This window comes from Simochromis diagramma, unplaced genomic scaffold (assembly GCF_900408965.1).
Source record: "Simochromis diagramma unplaced genomic scaffold, fSimDia1.1 OVJJ01000486.1, whole genome shotgun sequence".
Classification (NCBI taxonomy): Eukaryota; Metazoa; Chordata; class Actinopteri; order Cichliformes; family Cichlidae; genus Simochromis; species Simochromis diagramma.
The window spans coordinates 3,997,938-4,015,232 of NW_024387047.1; the positions used below are offsets into that span (position 1 = coordinate 3,997,938).

At 40.6% G+C, this 17,295-nt stretch overlaps 1 protein-coding gene across 8 annotated transcripts in view; it reads right to left on the bottom strand.

Moving 5' to 3' along the window:
- The window catches only part of cpeb3 (cytoplasmic polyadenylation element binding protein 3), a 42,099-nt gene that overhangs the window by 15,958 nt on the left and 8,846 nt on the right, over positions 1-17,295 (bottom strand). For 5 of the 8 annotated variants that reach the window (XM_040044659.1, XM_040044666.1, XM_040044665.1 and 2 more), the window contains 5 exons: positions 15,971-16,124; positions 7,157-7,213; positions 3,893-3,916; positions 2,347-2,514; positions 705-794 (listed from right to left, as the gene is read on the bottom strand). In XM_040044659.1, coding sequence (XP_039900593.1) covers positions 705-794; positions 2,347-2,514; positions 3,893-3,916; positions 7,157-7,213; positions 15,971-16,124 — 493 coding nt within the window. The remainder of the gene's footprint in view (positions 1-704; positions 795-2,346; positions 2,515-3,892; positions 3,917-7,156; positions 7,214-15,970; positions 16,125-17,295) is intronic. The other 3 variants (XM_040044662.1, XM_040044663.1, XM_040044660.1) reach the window with 3 other exon arrangements.

Below are 17,295 nucleotides of genomic sequence, written 5' to 3' on the forward strand. Positions count from 1 at the left end.
GATGAATTCTACACAGATCCCCAGTCCTACATGTCTCCTCCCCTTACATGGCGGCATCCTAAGCTCATTCATTCCCCTAAAAGGATGCTGCATTTTTTCCCCCCGTGGTTTTGGATATTAGTAGACCCAAGCCTATTCAAAATAATCCTCCCAAGCTAAAAAAGAGAGGGGGATGTTGAAAAATGGGAGTGGGGGATAAATTGGCAGAGATTTTTGCAGGTCCTCCAGATGCAGTGTATTACCATCTGCCTATGGAATGTCAGTTATTTCCAGAGCGTCTTTAATAGCTTCCCTAATATGACACACTGTAGCTCCCAGGCCAGAGGGAGTGATGTAGAGGCTTTGAGGAGGGAGGCGCGACTCTGATCAGCTGCCAGAAAATGACACCCGAGAGCCTGTGCAGAAAGGCGAAAAACTTTCACACTCCTCAGGTGCTCACTCGAGCAAACACTTCTGGGGTTAAAACTCTTGGTGGCCAGTTATAGAGTCATTACACGCTGTATGTGTCTCTCTGTGCGATGCCTAAAGGTGGTTGCTAACATAAACAAACACCTCTGAGGTTGCCCAGCATGATCTGTGGATTCTGCGTAATACGAATCTTTGCAAAACTCCAAAATGGCGATGCACCTGAGGTGATATTTATTGGTCTACACTTTGATGTCTGATGGGAAAATAGAGATTATGGTATGAGAACCTACTATTACCTTTAGGGGGGAAGTAGGATTTGCTCTCAGCTTTGTGGGGCCAGTCTACCACCAGGTGCCCATAGCGACGGAAACTGTTGGTGATTTCATCTGCGAAAATAAAGAAAAGACAAGAAGGAAACATGAAATTGAAAGATTCTCTCATGGTTGTTCATGTAAAATGTATGTAAAGGAGTGTATGCAGAGCTGCTTTCTATTTTTTGCGCTATTCCTGCTGCAGTAGTCGCTACTGCATTAAACGGGAACAGAAGCCGAGCACATCCAGTGTGCACTGGAAACTCATGCATTTTTCATTCTGGTTAGGGCAAAGTATTGTGCAACAACTCAGTAGCACATATGCTTGTTCACTATATGGACACAGACGAAAGAAAAAAAAAAAAGAAGAAAAAGACACAAAATGGATACATATAAGTAAATATCCCAAATTAATGACAGGTTGTTGTTAGGTCATAGATGTTAAAACATAGAAATCACCATCATTAAAAGAGAAACTTGGGACTAAGAGACTAAAAAAATGAAATCAAAATCAAAAGTAGATTAGCTCAAATATGATAAGGATTGCAGTGTCCCCCACCTCTTTCCTATAGAGCCAATCTGTAGCCGAACTGCAAAACATAACTACCGGTAGTCGTTTTGTTGCAGTGATGCATGTGCACAACCGAGGCTGATGGTGACAAGGGTATCTAGGTTTTATTATGGTAAACATAAAGGTAAGTGCACCTGCTGTTTTTCTTGGTAAAAGCCCAAAGCCTTTAACCAAGATGGCTGCCAAGTGGTGAGAATCATGCTAAACCTGTTAAATGCTAGAGGCTAAACTAGCTTCACTAATGTTTAGCATTTGATCATGAAACAATATTTTCACTTCGACTTTGATAAATTGGTAAGATTCCTTTTCTTTTTTTTCCTTTTTTCTAAAAAAAAAAAAAAAAAAAAAAAAAGTGATTTATTGGGTCTAAATATACGGCAAATTTAATTCTGCATTTTTACTGAACAGGGGCTAAAATTCATACACTTAGCAGGTACTTTCTACGGGTCCATAAAATAATACATTGTGGGAAATGCATTCATTCATTTTCTCACAGGGAGCTTGATGGAAAGAGTGTGTGTACAATAAATATGATGATATGACTGGAAGCTAGTTAGCTTAGCTTAGCACAAAGACTAAAAACAAATGACAAATGTTAGCCTTGCTGAATTCATTGTCTTTCTAGTCTCTTTGCTAAACTAGTTTTACAAACTGCTGGCGTTCGCTTAATATTTTCTGAGCACTTTATATGTTTTTATAAAAAACCAAAACAATAAGAGCATTTCTCGGTATGTGCTATGATTAGGGAATGGTTAAGTGTGACAGTGTCAAATTGTAGAAATTGTAAAAGTTTTAATAGTAGAAGTTCAAACTGGTGGTGTGTAAATTATAATCCTCAACAAGGAGTGTCAAATTGCCCTCAAGTACGACTCGCATATGTCAGTTTAACTTTTAGTGGCAAACAGCCAAAAACACAGTCTGCAGTTTGTGAAACTTGGAAGTTTTAATATATCACAGAGTGGTGCTGACACACAAAGAAAAAAAAAAGAAAAAGAACCTGACATTAAGGGATTGTGTTTCTCCAAATGTATAAATGAAAAATAATTCTTCCTCTACCTTCGTCTATGTCAGGAGGGAGGCCTCCAACAAAGACCTTCCTGGAGTAGCGCTCCATCCTCTCTCCGTTCTGACCACGGGTTGGCGAGTTCAGGCCTGGAGTTAAGGAGGGATCACCATGGCCGTCGTCAAGAAAGCCATCTTCATAGGGAAAAAGACAGGAACGACCTGGGAGAAGAGGAAGAGAAGAAGGACACCAGGAAGACGGACGGGGGAAAACACAGGAAGATGGAAACGTAAGAGAGAGTGTTAAATACGAAAAAACAGAGGGAGGATGTGAGAGATGTGGTTTGTAGTAGCAGCAGCAATTTTAATATTGGAGATTACCACCATAATTCTGACTATAAGCTCTGTCTGCCGGGCAGTTTTCTTCCACCTCTTATTACGTCCACTCTGACTCTTATGTGATAAAGACGTTATATAAACATGCAGATTTATATCTGAACTATCAGAAATTCTGCAAAAGTCTCAGATTCTGCTGTAGTGTTACCTAAAAGGCTAATTGTAGCTTTTTGGAGAATTTAGGCAGACATATATGGACAACCATGCTAATGGTCTTCAACATCACCATATGGTTATAATGTCTGTGTGTCCACATACTTTTGGAAACAGTTTCCAAATCATGTTGTCACAATGTTATGCTAATCATTATTACAATCAGGTTTGCTAGCGTTCAGACACCACACTGCACGGCTGATAATGAGAATAGGTGGAGCTGGAACTGGTGCATTACTTTAGTGTATTTTTTTTTTAAATTGTGGCATTCAGGAGAACCGTTCGCAGCGCATTATCAGACCTTTATTTGCGTCCATGTCTGTACTTAGGGAACAATTACAAAGCAATTTTATTCAGGCATGATTCACTGCATGTCACTGGCTTCACCATGCTAATGCTATAACCTATAATCCCCAAGCCCTGTGCTGCAGTGACCTTACAAATGTCACACAGTAGCTTTCCTTTTTACTCTAGAAGAAAGACAGAATTGGTTAAAATGCACATCAAATCAGAAATGAACCCTGCTGAAAGCACCCATCTTTGCCATCACGATGATTGGGTTACTTCTGAGTCAGCGTACTCTGTAAGGAAACCCTTAAAATCGATTTTGGAAGCACTTCAGCCAAACATGCTGGAAGATTGTTTGATTTGAATGATACCAAAGCAAAAACTGCTGATACTTTTCTTTTAAGATTTGAATGCATTTGCATACAACACCAATAATTTCACTACAGATCATATCGTAAATATTAAAGATGGAAATCTGACTCAGAATTGAGAGAGAAAAGAAAATTGTCGGATAGATTTTTTTTTTTTCCTCTCACCATCAAGCAAAATAAGAGTCATACAGAGAGATTTGATGGACCCCTGCACCCCTTCCTAATTAAATGCACAACATGGAAAACACTGTGTTGAAATTAATATGATTTCATTCCATCACAGCACAGGTGAAAAGCAGATAGTGACACCACACTAAGACCCCCCTCAGCCTCGGAGAAAGAACACGGCCGACATGGCAAGCAGAACCCCCAGAGAAAATGCCACACGTTACCTCTTCTTCGGCCATAGCTCCGGGCTGCTTGTCAGCACAGTGGGGGAAGGGGAGAAACACAAGGAGAGACAGAGGGTTGGGGCAGGAACAAGGATAGGAAAGAGATATAGAGACATGGGTATTGTAAAAGAAGAAGGAAAAAAAAACTAGGAACATCTCTAAGGCAACAGTGAAACCACAGATGGCCACACCTAAGCTTCAGCACTGGGATGGGAGTGATTATTACAGCCTGGCACCAGCCTTCAGTAAACCTGCTGCACCTGCCTTTGCAACAGACAGATACTGCACGGCAGGCAGGGAAGGCGATAGGTGAGGTTTGGCTACGGAAATGACCGAGATACCCGACAGCATAATGCAACGCCCCAGAACTGGCGATTGTAATCTTGGCTTAATAAACCCGCAGTGGCGTGAGTTCGTCCTAATCTTCTGTGAATATTCACAAATGAGGCCATAAAGTGGAGTGCATGCAGAACAGCAGGTAAAGCAGGTTAGTCATTATCATGGCCTTGGTAAAATATTAAAAGGTGTTCTTAGGTCTGGACTTGCAGACCAGGTCCAAGTGGAAACTTCCCACAGGATAAGAAGAGTGTACGGACGAGGTCGGCAGCGTTGGGGCTCTGAAAAGGATGGCATGCAGACGGGAGCAGTGGAAAGCAGGCTGTGATGTCACAGCTCAATTGATCCAAATATACAGAGGCCAAAGTACAGCACTGTGATCACTTGCATCCCCCAGCTTGACACGTGCGCCAGCTTTTAAACTGACCTCAGTTATTGTTTTTTTACATTTTACTGCTCATTTTACTGCCATGAAATGATAAGCTGTAAAAAAATATAGATAATGGAGGATATTAACAGAATTTGCTCACGTTTAGCCTTTAACAAACTGAATTAAGAATAAATTCATTATTAGAGCCAGAAGGGAGGGGTATTCAGGATATGTTCACTCACTAATGTCAATCACAAATGGTCAGCCTGTGAGTGTTTTCAGTCTTTGATTTCACAGCCACCCGTCGTTCGTCACAGAGTTTTAAAACACCAAGACGGTAACAAAATTGGCATCTTCTGTCCTACTTCTAACCATTTTAAAATTCTTTACTGATCAGAGGTCATGTGATAATGTCTCCATCAACCAAACCTATTAAATGTGAAACTAACTAACTTTTAATGAAACAGTCGTTGTCTTTACGTGTGTTCTGTGGTTGAGTTTGTAGACGTTTGTAGCATTTTCTATTATATGTTGTCAGACATTTGAAAACGTGAAAAAATTTTGGCATTGGTACAAATGCCACTTAACAGTGTTGCTTCTAAGTCTACAATCTGCTGTGTTTGATTTTCATTCACCATACAAGTCTGTAGTTTACATACTGGCCATACTGAAGATAAAGATGCTGAGACACAGTGACAATAAAGCTACCGAGTAGATCTAAGGGAGGAGAGCCACTGACTTATAATACTGTATCTGAGGCCAAAAATTAACTTTCATGCTTCATATGCTTCATAAGTTTTAAATGCAAGAAAAAAAATATCGTTTCAGGACTTAATCTCTGAAAAGTTCCCACAAACAATTTAGCTTTCAATCTCGCTGTGATCCAAACTGAAGCCACAAAGCACAAAGTAGGCAAAATGCGGTGCAAATGCCAACAAACAGCAGGACACCCTCCTGCCCCTCTAAACTCATCAGTCACAAAGCAGACCTCAAAAACCAATATGGGCCTTTGCATTGTGAGAGCCCCATTATGCGACTTTCCCCTCTGGCTCCTCTCAGGGAGTATATATTGTCTCTGAGCCTCTTCTTCCTCGCTATGTTTTCATTAAGAAAAGATCTGGCTCACCAATCCAAAAAACCTGGGCAGTGTCTCTACAGCTTTGCCCTCTCACCGTCTGGCCTTGGCAGAAACAAAGTCACCTAGCAACCAGGGCAAAATGAAAAAAAAACGTTGTGCTGGGAAACCGTCAGATGCCTCTCTGAGAGAGAATACAGCCAAGGAGGGAGAGGAGGAAGGAGAAGAGTGAGGGGTTAAGAATACGTACAAACTTCAAAATGTGTGGTATCTGAGAGAGAGAGAGCAAATGCTTGACAGGAAACTCTTTGTTTCCTCTGGGCATGATGAGTTTGATGCGTCCTTCTCTACTCTGCTTCAAAAGCCTCAGAGACACTTCTGCTAAGCTGTCAAGTGAACAACACCAATAAATCCGGAAGGAGGACCTACAGTCATCACTTTCCCATCTTTTGTTTTTCACTTCAAGTTCCAACGCCATCTGCAGAAAGCAGAACCCTTGCAGGTTTTTACAGCCTGAAGCCTCAAAGCTAATGGGATGAAATGAAGGAGAAACACAGAGTGAAACTCTCAAAGTTGAAACCAAAGCTTCCCCTGTCTACACCGATCACAGGCTGCGGAGTCAGCTCTGACAGACGAGGAAGATATGGACAGATCTGTGCTCGCCTGAGCGTTATCCCATGACACAACAGTTTAACATCAAACCGAGGCATGTTCTCCGAGAATAGAGATGATGAAAAGAAGAAAATGGGGAAGGAGCATCGGCGTTGTCAAGATGCGACAGTAAAAACTGCTTAGCTGAGAAATTTCCTTCTGCCTTTGCCCATTTCTGCACCCTGTAGGCTGACTGAAAATATCCAGAGAGGAAACCAAGGCTTCTCGGATTTGTTCTGATTACCAGTCATGAGAGAGATCCTGTATTTTTATTTTTTTTACTGAGGTTTGTACCCAAAAATGAAAAAAAAAAAAAATAGATACTAATGATAATGATAAAGAAATATATCTTTAATAATCCAGGAAATCTCATCCCAGATCCCATCAAACAAAGACCATTTAGAAGGAAAGACCTCAGCTGAAAAATTCTGTGGTATTCAAGTAGCTGCATATGAGATAAAGAGTTGATTTTCCTCACTGTCTCATCTCCCGTCACTGTTGGGTCATCTGCCATCTGTTGGGACACTGAATCTAGCCTTTCGGGGTATTTTTGGATGTGTTTTGAGTGGTTAGTAAATAGCACTTCCTACAGTGTTAAAAGGTTTGTCTTAGGTTTATGGTGTCAGGGAATCCAGGGCTTCGTAGAGGGTGGGCAGGTGTACCCAGCTCATACTGTCAGTGGCCCCTGTGGCGAGGTCATATGTTTAACATGGAGGTATCAAACAGCGTGCCTCCCACTGTTGGTTATTTTTGAACACAGAGGACAGACAAGCAATGGTGACATTTATCTTGAGCAATAATGATCAGTCCCTACAATGAAAATGTGACTTACTGTTCAATGACATTATGTGGTCCGCCCCAGGATGATGAAAGTTGAGGCCCATACGTCCTGCCAAAGAAAAAAAAAAGCACGCTTTTTACAAAGAAGGGAAAATGTGGAATTTGCTGATAAAAAGTCAGCCTGTCGACAGACATTCATTTTGATCTTCCACTGTACTGTGTGCAATGGGAAAATGCCAGCCAGGATGAGCATGACACAAACAGCAGACACATTTACACAACTTGGTAGAATGGCATAAAAGACAAACACAGACAACAGATGCGGGAAAACGAGGTTGAGACACACATCCTTTTGTTGTCACATATCTCATATGCACACATGCTCAAGCAAACAAAACCAGCTACAAAGCTAAGAATTCATCAAAGCTGCTATGGTTACAGTGTGCGCATGTTACAAGAACCATCTATCTTTGCTTTCTTGGAAGTAAGGTGTCTAAATGAAAGACTTCCTGGTTATCGTCCTTCTTGTACAAAAAACAAACGACAAAATGCACTACCTAAAGAACCTACCCATTTTAAATAATAAAATGTTACCTTACAGCCAATGTCATTCACAGTGACAGCCACAGAAACTCAAAAATATCAGCTCTATATTTTAGCCACAACTAAAGAAAAAGGGAAAAATAAAGCAACATATTCACAAACTTACATTTCACACATTAATATTAGGAAAATACCCTTTTGGTCCTTTATTGTTCACCTATGCAAAGTGTTATTTCAGTCACTTCAGCGACAATTTGCAAAGTGCTGGGGTTGGAGGGAACAACTATGTCCCTATAGGTTAAGTGAACTTTGACTTGCTTACACCATAGCCAGTCTCTTAAACGTTTCAAAATGTGCCCACAAAAGACAGATACTGGGGACAGCGAGGGGGGACTTTTCCTGGCTCGTGAAGAAGAGTGGAAGACGCAGATAGACCTGGTTGAAAACCAGAGAGGCAGGCTGGAGGGAAGGATAAGGGGGAGGCCACCCTGTAGCTTCACAGATGTCACTCCTCAAACCCAGTCAGAATCCAGCAGACATTAGGAGCTTGGAGACAAACAAAGCCAGTGCATTCACATTCAAGTGTCAGTAACCAATGATCATGAAGAGGTAAACACTAAAAAAACTAGTATGTGTCCCTACAGTGGGGGGTGTTTTTGTTTTCCAACTCTTGACAAAGTTCTCTGATCATCCACTACGTTCTCTATCTCCCTACCCACAGTCAAGTCAGGCTGTCATCAAAGTTCAACAGCCCCAAGCGATAGCTGCACAGAATCATGTATCAGTAAACGTGTGGGTGGTCTATTTGTTAGTTCTTCGACCAAATTACAGGGTTTAAACCCAAATGTCTCGCTGACTAAAGTGTGCTTGAGAGGATCCAGTTCTACTTTCTAGCAGGCCGTGCACTTTAACCTAGTAATACTGCCAAGAAGATCAAAAAATACACACTAGATACTGGAGACTAGAGCGCGCGCACACACACACACAGAATACAGAAACAATAAAATGTTGCTGATTGGAGGACAGATGTTGCAACAGGTCCTGAGGGCTCTTGCCTTTCTGCCGAGATTAGTCATTTTGGGTGACATGGGGGTACAGTTACCCTTCTGAAGCCTTAAAATAACTCTGGGCAGGTGCCATCTGTTTCCCCTAGGAGAAGAGTGGCAGGGCCAGAGGGGCCCCTGAGCTGCTGCTGCTGCCACTGCTGTTCTGGTGACATTTCCTCACAGAGAGCTATTCTCGATCCGTCTCTCCCAGCCGCTCGGGAGAGATCCACTACATTAGGCACGGCTCCAAAAGCACCTCCAATTCCCTCGCCTGACCTGATCCGCAAAATGGAAAATTACCTCACATCGACCACTTAGGTAGAAATGGATAAAGAGTGGGCTGTGGATAGATCAGCAAAAAGCAAGTTGGCATCAATTTAGTATATGGCATCTCTGCCTAAGCAGAGCCATCGTGTTTAAAGTCGGTGAGAAACCTAGAAAATTTTGGTTAACAGTAAAGTAACAGCTATCATTGCTGAAACTACAAGAATCCTGTTCTGCAAGTTTTCACTAGAGTCCACGTGGCTCATCACCACATGTCTCACATGTCAACTGCTTTGCTAATGTTTTGCTTGTTCGTCTACCTTATAGCACATTTTTAACTGTGTGTAAGCGATATGTTTTTCCCCCAGTTGCCAAGACATTTACTTAGCAGGAGGGTGCTCCAAATCTACACTTCTTGCTGACTAATGCCAAAAAAATACAATTACCAGTACTAAAAAGGGAGTAAAACACTTTGGGGAAAAAAGGAAAAAAATGCATTGACTTAACAGATGACTCAAAAGACGAGAGGAGTGGATGTTTTTCTTAGAAAACCTAGTCAGAGTTATTTTGTGTCTCTGTCAGAATAACCTACTTCTTCCCCTTCACACCAGCAATCCACAAGATGATTGCAACAGGGCCAAAGTTCCTTTAACTATCACGCCATAATGTTCAAAAAGAAAATGGTGAGAACATGTTTCTAGTGGTTAAACCCAGTGAGTCAAAACTGCTCCCAACTGTCATTAATGTCTCATAAAATTAATAGCCATAAAACCATGATATACCTTTCCAGCAATAACAGAGGATTTCCAGAATCCAGTTAACTGTGATGCTCTACTTGTCTGAGGAATTAAAGCTTTCAACACCATTTCATAGTTTGTGAGATCTGGGCAAACCATGATTTTAATAAACTAAACAAGCCCAGGCTTGTTTTGTTGCCTGGGCAGGATTAGCTCAGTCATGCTTGCTGGAGTCATGAATTTTCCACCACAACAAAACATAACACACTGACAGTGCAATTTATTGGAAGCAAGGTGTGATCTAACCTTTAACACAACCAATAAATACATCATCTTATCTCTATAGAGTCATCACTGTCTGTTTAAAGTACAGGGTTGTCCCTTTTAAGTTGAAATCATCTGGTGTGTTACGAAGGGTTGAAAGTTTAAGGGGTCAGAACAAACAGTTGCCCAACAAAGCAAAGACCTTTAACCTTGGGTTAATTTGGTTCAACCCCTCTCCGAACCCGAACCAAAGGAAGATTCTCATACATGACTGTTTCATACCAGTGTGATATTAAGTAAGAACAAACTTTTATCTTTCCTGGGGTCCTTCAAAGTAAATTTTCCCCTTATATAGGAAACAAAGTCCAACATTTAGGCTCAACCTTTAGAGGCTTTCAAGAAAAGTAGGAGAAAGGGTGGGTGGGTCTCCTGTTTGTCTTCAGTTAAGTGAAGAAGTGCACAATTAGATTGTTAGTCATCTCATTTGTATTATGTTTCCACTTTGTGTTTTCCATTACACAGCCCACAAAGTCAAACAGCACTAGTGTTTGCTATCCCTCGATTACTTTCTCCACTTGACTAAGTCTTAAGTCAAGATTTCAACGAAATGGTGCCAAAATAATGAAGGACCAGCATTAGGGTTCAACGTTGATTCAGTGAAGTTAAAGTTGACACAGCGATGTTGACTGAACATCGTTCCAGTGATTGTTTACTATCCGGTTTATAATCAATCAACCATCATAACATAGACAGTACTAAAACACAAAATTGTCTATAAAACCTCAGTGGCAAACTGCTCGCAGTCTAAACTAGTTTTCTCTTTAGGACAAATGCTCAAGAAAACATTTCAAATGTGCAAATTAGCTGATCATTTAAATAGTCTAAGAACATCCAAACACAGCAACACGTAACCCCACCTCCCACTCTCTGCAAAATCACAATTACCTGATAATATAGCTGGTAGCTTTTACGTTTCCAAAGCCCAGACTCATCAGGGGTGAAAATGGTGACACAGACTGGACCTTACTAACGTAGCCCAGGATCACCCGCCTCTCCCTGTAACTAATGTAAGCGACTAACGACAGGGGTAGTGATTGATCTCCTGCCTCTTCTATTCCAAGCCAAACTACACATGTATAATAAGGGGGATCTGTTCAGGATATGGCAACAAAGAGTGCCGAAATGGACCCAGAACGTACATTGTATCGGCTATTCAATAGAGTTCAAACAAAACAAGAACACAATAAACACAAAAACTGACTAATCTTATCATTTTATCGGTATGCATGAACAACCTTATTGTCTATGCTCTTTACAGCTATTGCAACTGCAAGACTGGGCTTAGACACGATGCTTTAAATGCCTACAACAATGCAAAAGCATTTTTTTTAAATTAATTGTGGTATCGATAGCATTAGCCTTCCGAGGATGAAGAAAACCAAACTATTAGGGGCATCAGAGTTAACCTTAAGCAGTGAAATCACATTCACCCAGGACCTTATAGTTATTGGCAAAAATCGTAGCTGTAATGTAGCATAATCCCAGAGCTAGCTTATCTTAAACTCTGTGGAAATAATGCTAAACCTACAATGTGATACTTTTACCCCAACCCACTCCACAGTCACTGTCTGTGTTTGCTTGTAATGCATGCCCCCATAGGGATCTTTCCTTTGAACGCAGTTTAGTCTAACTTCAAGCACCTAAAGATACATCTAAGTTATGTTCGCTACCATTTATTAAATCAAAACAACTCAACAAACCTCAGAAACTGACCTTTCAGAGATGGCCCTCTTCAGTTTTTTGTACCAGGGCAGAGGTCAGGGGCTTTTTTGAGGGTTGTTTTTGAGAAATCAGAAAGCACGGTTTTATGTTTTCATAAATATAAGTATATATATTTTTTAAAACTCTTCAAAACTATAGAAACACCACAAATTTGGGATTCTGAACAGAGTTCTCCCCCGTCATAAGGTGATAAATTTGTAACCCTAATGGTAAACTAGAGCAAACTACAGCAGCTGTTTCGATAGCAGAGCCTATCTTCTTATTGAAGTCTCAGAGGTGAATAAAGCCAGCACATTTAGCAAATGCTGAACCAACCCTTTAAATACACAACTGAAATAGTACCTCGTTATGAAAATAAACTACTTCCAGTCTTCTAAAGGCTGCTCTCACACACTGAAACTGATGCAAATTGTAACTGATGCAAGATCGTGTGATTCAGACCAGCTGAGGCAATGTGTGTGCGTGTGCATTAGGAGAGACACATTGTGGGTGGGGTGGGATCTACACAGGGCTTCCACGAGGGTTATAAGGACTTTCTAGCGTCTCAACTCATTAGTGACAACATCTAGAAGTGTGTGTCTGTGTGTTTTTAAGGAGTGGCTGCAGTCACACCATCACACCTCTTGAGCTGTCTGATCCATAGACAGGAATAAGTGACAGCTCAACAGAAGAGTATATGAGGTGAGAGTGCTTTGCATGGAATGCCAGAGCTGATTTACATGTCAGCAAGAATTTGAAAGTGTGTTTCCTTCGTGTGTGCATGCACGTGTGTGTGCATGTGTGCATCAAATGCTACCACTGGCAGCAGAGGTAGTGGTTGTTGTCAGAGTGGTGGTGTTTTTCCAGCACATGTGTGTGTGTTTGTGTGAGTCTTTAGTCCTCCACACATGAGCTCAGCTGACCTGTGTGTGTGTGTGTGTCTGCAAAAAGGGTTCGTTTGTTCAGATGTCCCTGTGGCCCTGCTCCCCTCAACCAGGAGTAAAGAGCTTTTAGAAAGTTTAAAACATTGACTGTAATGGAGCGTGTCTTTGAAGCAGAAACTTCTCAAAACAAGAGCTCAGAAGAAACAAAATGAGGTGGTCCCACCCCTGTCTTTAAAGGGTGTGTGGATGAGGTCACCTCACACCTCACTGATTCACACATCACAATACTGAGTACTTTTTCTTCTTAAGAAAGAGAAGAAGGCGCAGGGACTCATAAAACACTCAAGGAAAAACAGCTATTCCAGGCACAATGAGAACTATGTGAGAAATGTCTTTGATGGGATTGATGTGGGCGGTACCCATTCGGTTGGGAATGCAAAACTGAGCCTACTGGGTTAATTTGTTTTGACTGGTGGCTTTCAGCTGGTGAAGAGTCTCCCTAAAGTAAGATGTTGGAGTCGCTACAGCAGTAACTTGCCTGTGAAACAACAATAAGTGTACATTCAGTTAAGATTTACTGATCAGATATGTGGATTCCTAAGTAATGACAATGTTGTCGTGGATATTTTTTTCTAGTTTTTCAGAGATACTCTCGTTCTGAGTGTCAGAAAGTTTGATCAGGTTCGACAGGTCAGGCCTCAGTGCCTCTGGAACAAAACCTCCTGTTTCTATTGCCATTCATGCTAGCCTGGCACTACCCAAATGTGAAAGATGATCTTAATCCACACACTAATAAAAAAATAAAATAAAATAAAAAAAGCAACTGCACCGTTTACAGCGCACAAACACACAAACTTTCACAAATTTAGAAAGTTACATATAAAAATGAAAATTTCTTCCTCCACTCACAAATGATCAACCAATCAGATCTGAACAGTCAGGGTTAGGATCTTCTACCTACATGGCTAATTTTCTAGGTAGCCTTAATCAAGGCATAAGCTGCTTTTAATTTCTGGTAATGTCAAGTTGGGGTATTTTGTCAACGTTATTCTTGATCACATATTGCACTCAGCAGAAAACAACCAAGTTTGGTATTTAAAATATTCAGTATGGTTTCAGCCATGGAAGGCAGCCCACATTTTGCCCACTTGCCAATAAGGATCTACAGGACTAGTCTACTACATGTTTAAATGTTGCTGCCCTTAATAGTCAGTGACAGAAGAGTAGTCTGTTAAATGTATTTCCCCATTTCCTCCTTAACAGGTAGGCCAATCTGAATGAAACATTGCACAAACATTGTGTAGGTTAGCTTTGTCAGAATAAATTGGAATAAAACCAAGCAACTGTGTAAACATATTTTGTGCTGACACAAAATAAACCAAGGCTATTGCTGCTAACACTGGTAAGATTAGCCAAACTCTGCAAGCTAACCAAACAGAAAGTATTACATGCAGATTTTAACAAGTGAGCCGGGAAGTTAACAACTAGCTAATGTCTGACATGAGTACATCTTTGTTGGCTGGTGTCCAGAAAAGATATGAAAAACCTTAAAGTTGTAGCAAAATTTAGAAAATTTCGTTACAACTTCATTGTTAACTAAAAATGATATTTCTGGGCTAGATACATTTTCTTGCAACCAACCAGTCAAAACCAAACAAAAAACAGAACAAAAACAGAAAATCAGCTAACATGAGGTTTTTAAACAGAGGAAAAACAAAACTGCAATCTGTCAACTTGTCACGCTAACCTAAACATGACCCCATATTTGGAGCAAGTACCAAGTGATGCTTTCAAAATTTATGAGCCAAAGTTACATTTTTGCAACATTAGTTCAATTACTGGAATTTTGCTCGTCAACCCATTTGGGAAATCCTGCCTCTTACCCTGTTCCCTCTGGCCCTTACACTTCTGCTTGCAACAAATGCTGCACATGACCACAGACGCAGAATTTCTTAATGAATTACTTTTGAAAATGTCACAACTGAAAGATTTACACAACTAAATGGCCCTGAATTATCAACACATTATATTGCAAAAAGGTTTCTTTACATAATGTGGTTGTATTAGTGTTACCTCAATACTAATTCAGCATTGTCAGGAAGATTTCAATCTAGGATTACACGGGTCAGATAATTAGAGTTAAAATACCTTCTGAGCCAGAAAAAAAAAAAAGCACCAGCAACAGATTATTCAGCAGACAGGGCCGGGGCACAGGGCCCTTTTCAAACAGTGAGAAGGTACGCTAGCAGGGTGGAGCTGCTCTGTGGTTGGCACCGCAGTTTACTACAGCCCCGTGCTGTCTACATGACAAAGTGAGGGGTAAACAAGCCAGGAGAGAATCAGGAACACACACACCCATTTTCACGATCCACCCGCCCTACTTTGCTCATATCTCCTACGTGTCCGTTGTGCTTTCACAAACAATCCCAAGAGAAGCCCTGCAGGACATTACGACACCTTTCCAGTGAAGTTAAGCCGGGGATGTGATGAGCGCGCAACAATGCTCGCTCAGCACAAGATTAGGAAAACAGACTTTATGCATGGGAAAATGACATTCTCCGCTCATTATGTACCCCTCCCACCAACCTTTCCATTGTTAAGATAGGAGGACAGAGAGGGTATAAAAAAAACCTACACCCAACCTGACAGGGCCCCATCTGGGAAACAGGAGTTTTTACAATTGACACGTGACTGGTGCTACAAAAATATTGACTCAGAAGACCTGACATACACCACACGGCCCAAGAATTCTACGAAGAGGAATTTTTAACCTTGATTTCACAATCTGACAACACTTTTGAGAAATGCAATTGTATTTTTTTAAAAAATACATGTTAGTCTAAATTCATCTTTGTGTTGTGTTTCAAATCATCTGATATGCTATGTCTCTATATCATCTATGACACATGTAAGTCCAAAATTACAGGCAAATAAAACATTAACCACAAATACACTCAATTGCGCAACACGTTTACCAAACAAAATACGAGTCTTGTGACATTATCTCTTTATCCATTGATTGTTATCACCATATACAGGAGGCAACAAAGACAAAAAGAGGAAGTAAAAGAAAACAACAAAACATTTGTACAAAGGACCACTAGGTTCACCTCTGGTTTAGAGTGCACACACAGACACACAAAACATATGTGAGGTTTTGCAGGTAAGGTTCATAATGATTCAGATTCACTTTAATTTTAAACAGAGTGTAATGATTCATACTGGATTGGTTAAGAGATCGGCAAATAGAGCAAATGAAAAACAGATGTATCCAGAGATGACATATGCCCAAGCGCAAAAATTAAAATTAAAAAAAAAAATTAAGCAACCTAAAAACTGCAAGCATGGACGTATGAATATTCCTAACCTGCAAAATGATTCCTCCATATAATATCAGCGATAGTCATTGGTGGGCCACCGGCAGGGTGTGGTTTACCTTTGTCATGGTCAGTCCTTATCATATCCATTAAGGAATTCTCCAAAGAGTGCAAGCTAAAAGCATCAAAGGGCCGATTCCGGTCCTGCAACACAGCAAAACAGGAAGAGCGTTCACATTAGAGTCATCACAGTAGATCGCACGCAAAACAAAGATGGGAAAGTATCCTGTAATGCTACAATGGGAGCAGAACCGGTACTCTACTACCTGTTTAACACACATTTGAAAATGATAAGACAGTAAAATTATAAACCTGAAAAAAAAGAACAAAACAAAAAACTATGATTTGAGGTGACAATTTTTAAAATGTAGAGAAGATTTAGATCTTGCAGATAGTTATTTAGAATAATATATATATATTCATTTATTTCTATTTCTGCCTCGTCATCATTGTGGGAACAGCCCTGCATTCCAGTCGTGATCTGCTTTACCTTCTTCAAAACGTGGCAAACTTTAACTGGCATGTTTAGCTGTTGAATTTCTGGTTAGGTACCCTGCTCAAGGGCAGATCGCTAGCAACGACTTGCATCTGTCGGCAACTCCCTTTTTTTGTGTGTTAAAAAGAAAGAACATTCTTGCTTTCCCCATTCAAATGCAGCGTGTCTTCTGAGTCACAGGACTAATGGAAATAAGGGATCCAGACTTGAATTTAAGTAGGTGAAGTAGGCCCTGGAGATGCCAGTAAACAGGTGATACTAAGCAATGATCTATGAGTCAGTTGCTGGGCTATCCTGAAAGCATTTTAGTATTTCACATTTACTGTTTTCAGCCTATGGTTTCCAGTGTAGAAAAATAAAATGTCACTATCGTGTTGTTGAGATGTTCCTTCATTTTAATAGTCTATTGCTTGTTTGCACAAGGTGACACATGCACATCTTCTAGTCTTTTTCACTTTCACAACCAATTAGGAAATCAGTCAACGCTTGCCTCAGCTCTTGGTTCAACAAACAGGATCATTCGTGAACAGATTCAGACCTGGTGCTGGGATAAGATCCAACTTTCAACCTTTCACTTTCATACTAGAGTGACACTTTTTTGGATACCATATACTGAAGAACTGTGAAGTTGTTTCTCTGTTTATAAAGCTAACGAAGCCAATAAATCTAAATAATAAATCAAGCATACAAGGACTTAAAGCAGTCTAAAACTGAACCCCAGATTATTATGTAAAGGTTATAAAAGCTGTTCCTTCTCGTCAAGTCAATCAGACAGGAACTCAGCTTCACTTGAGAAAACTGGTTTTGAAACCTCCCTCA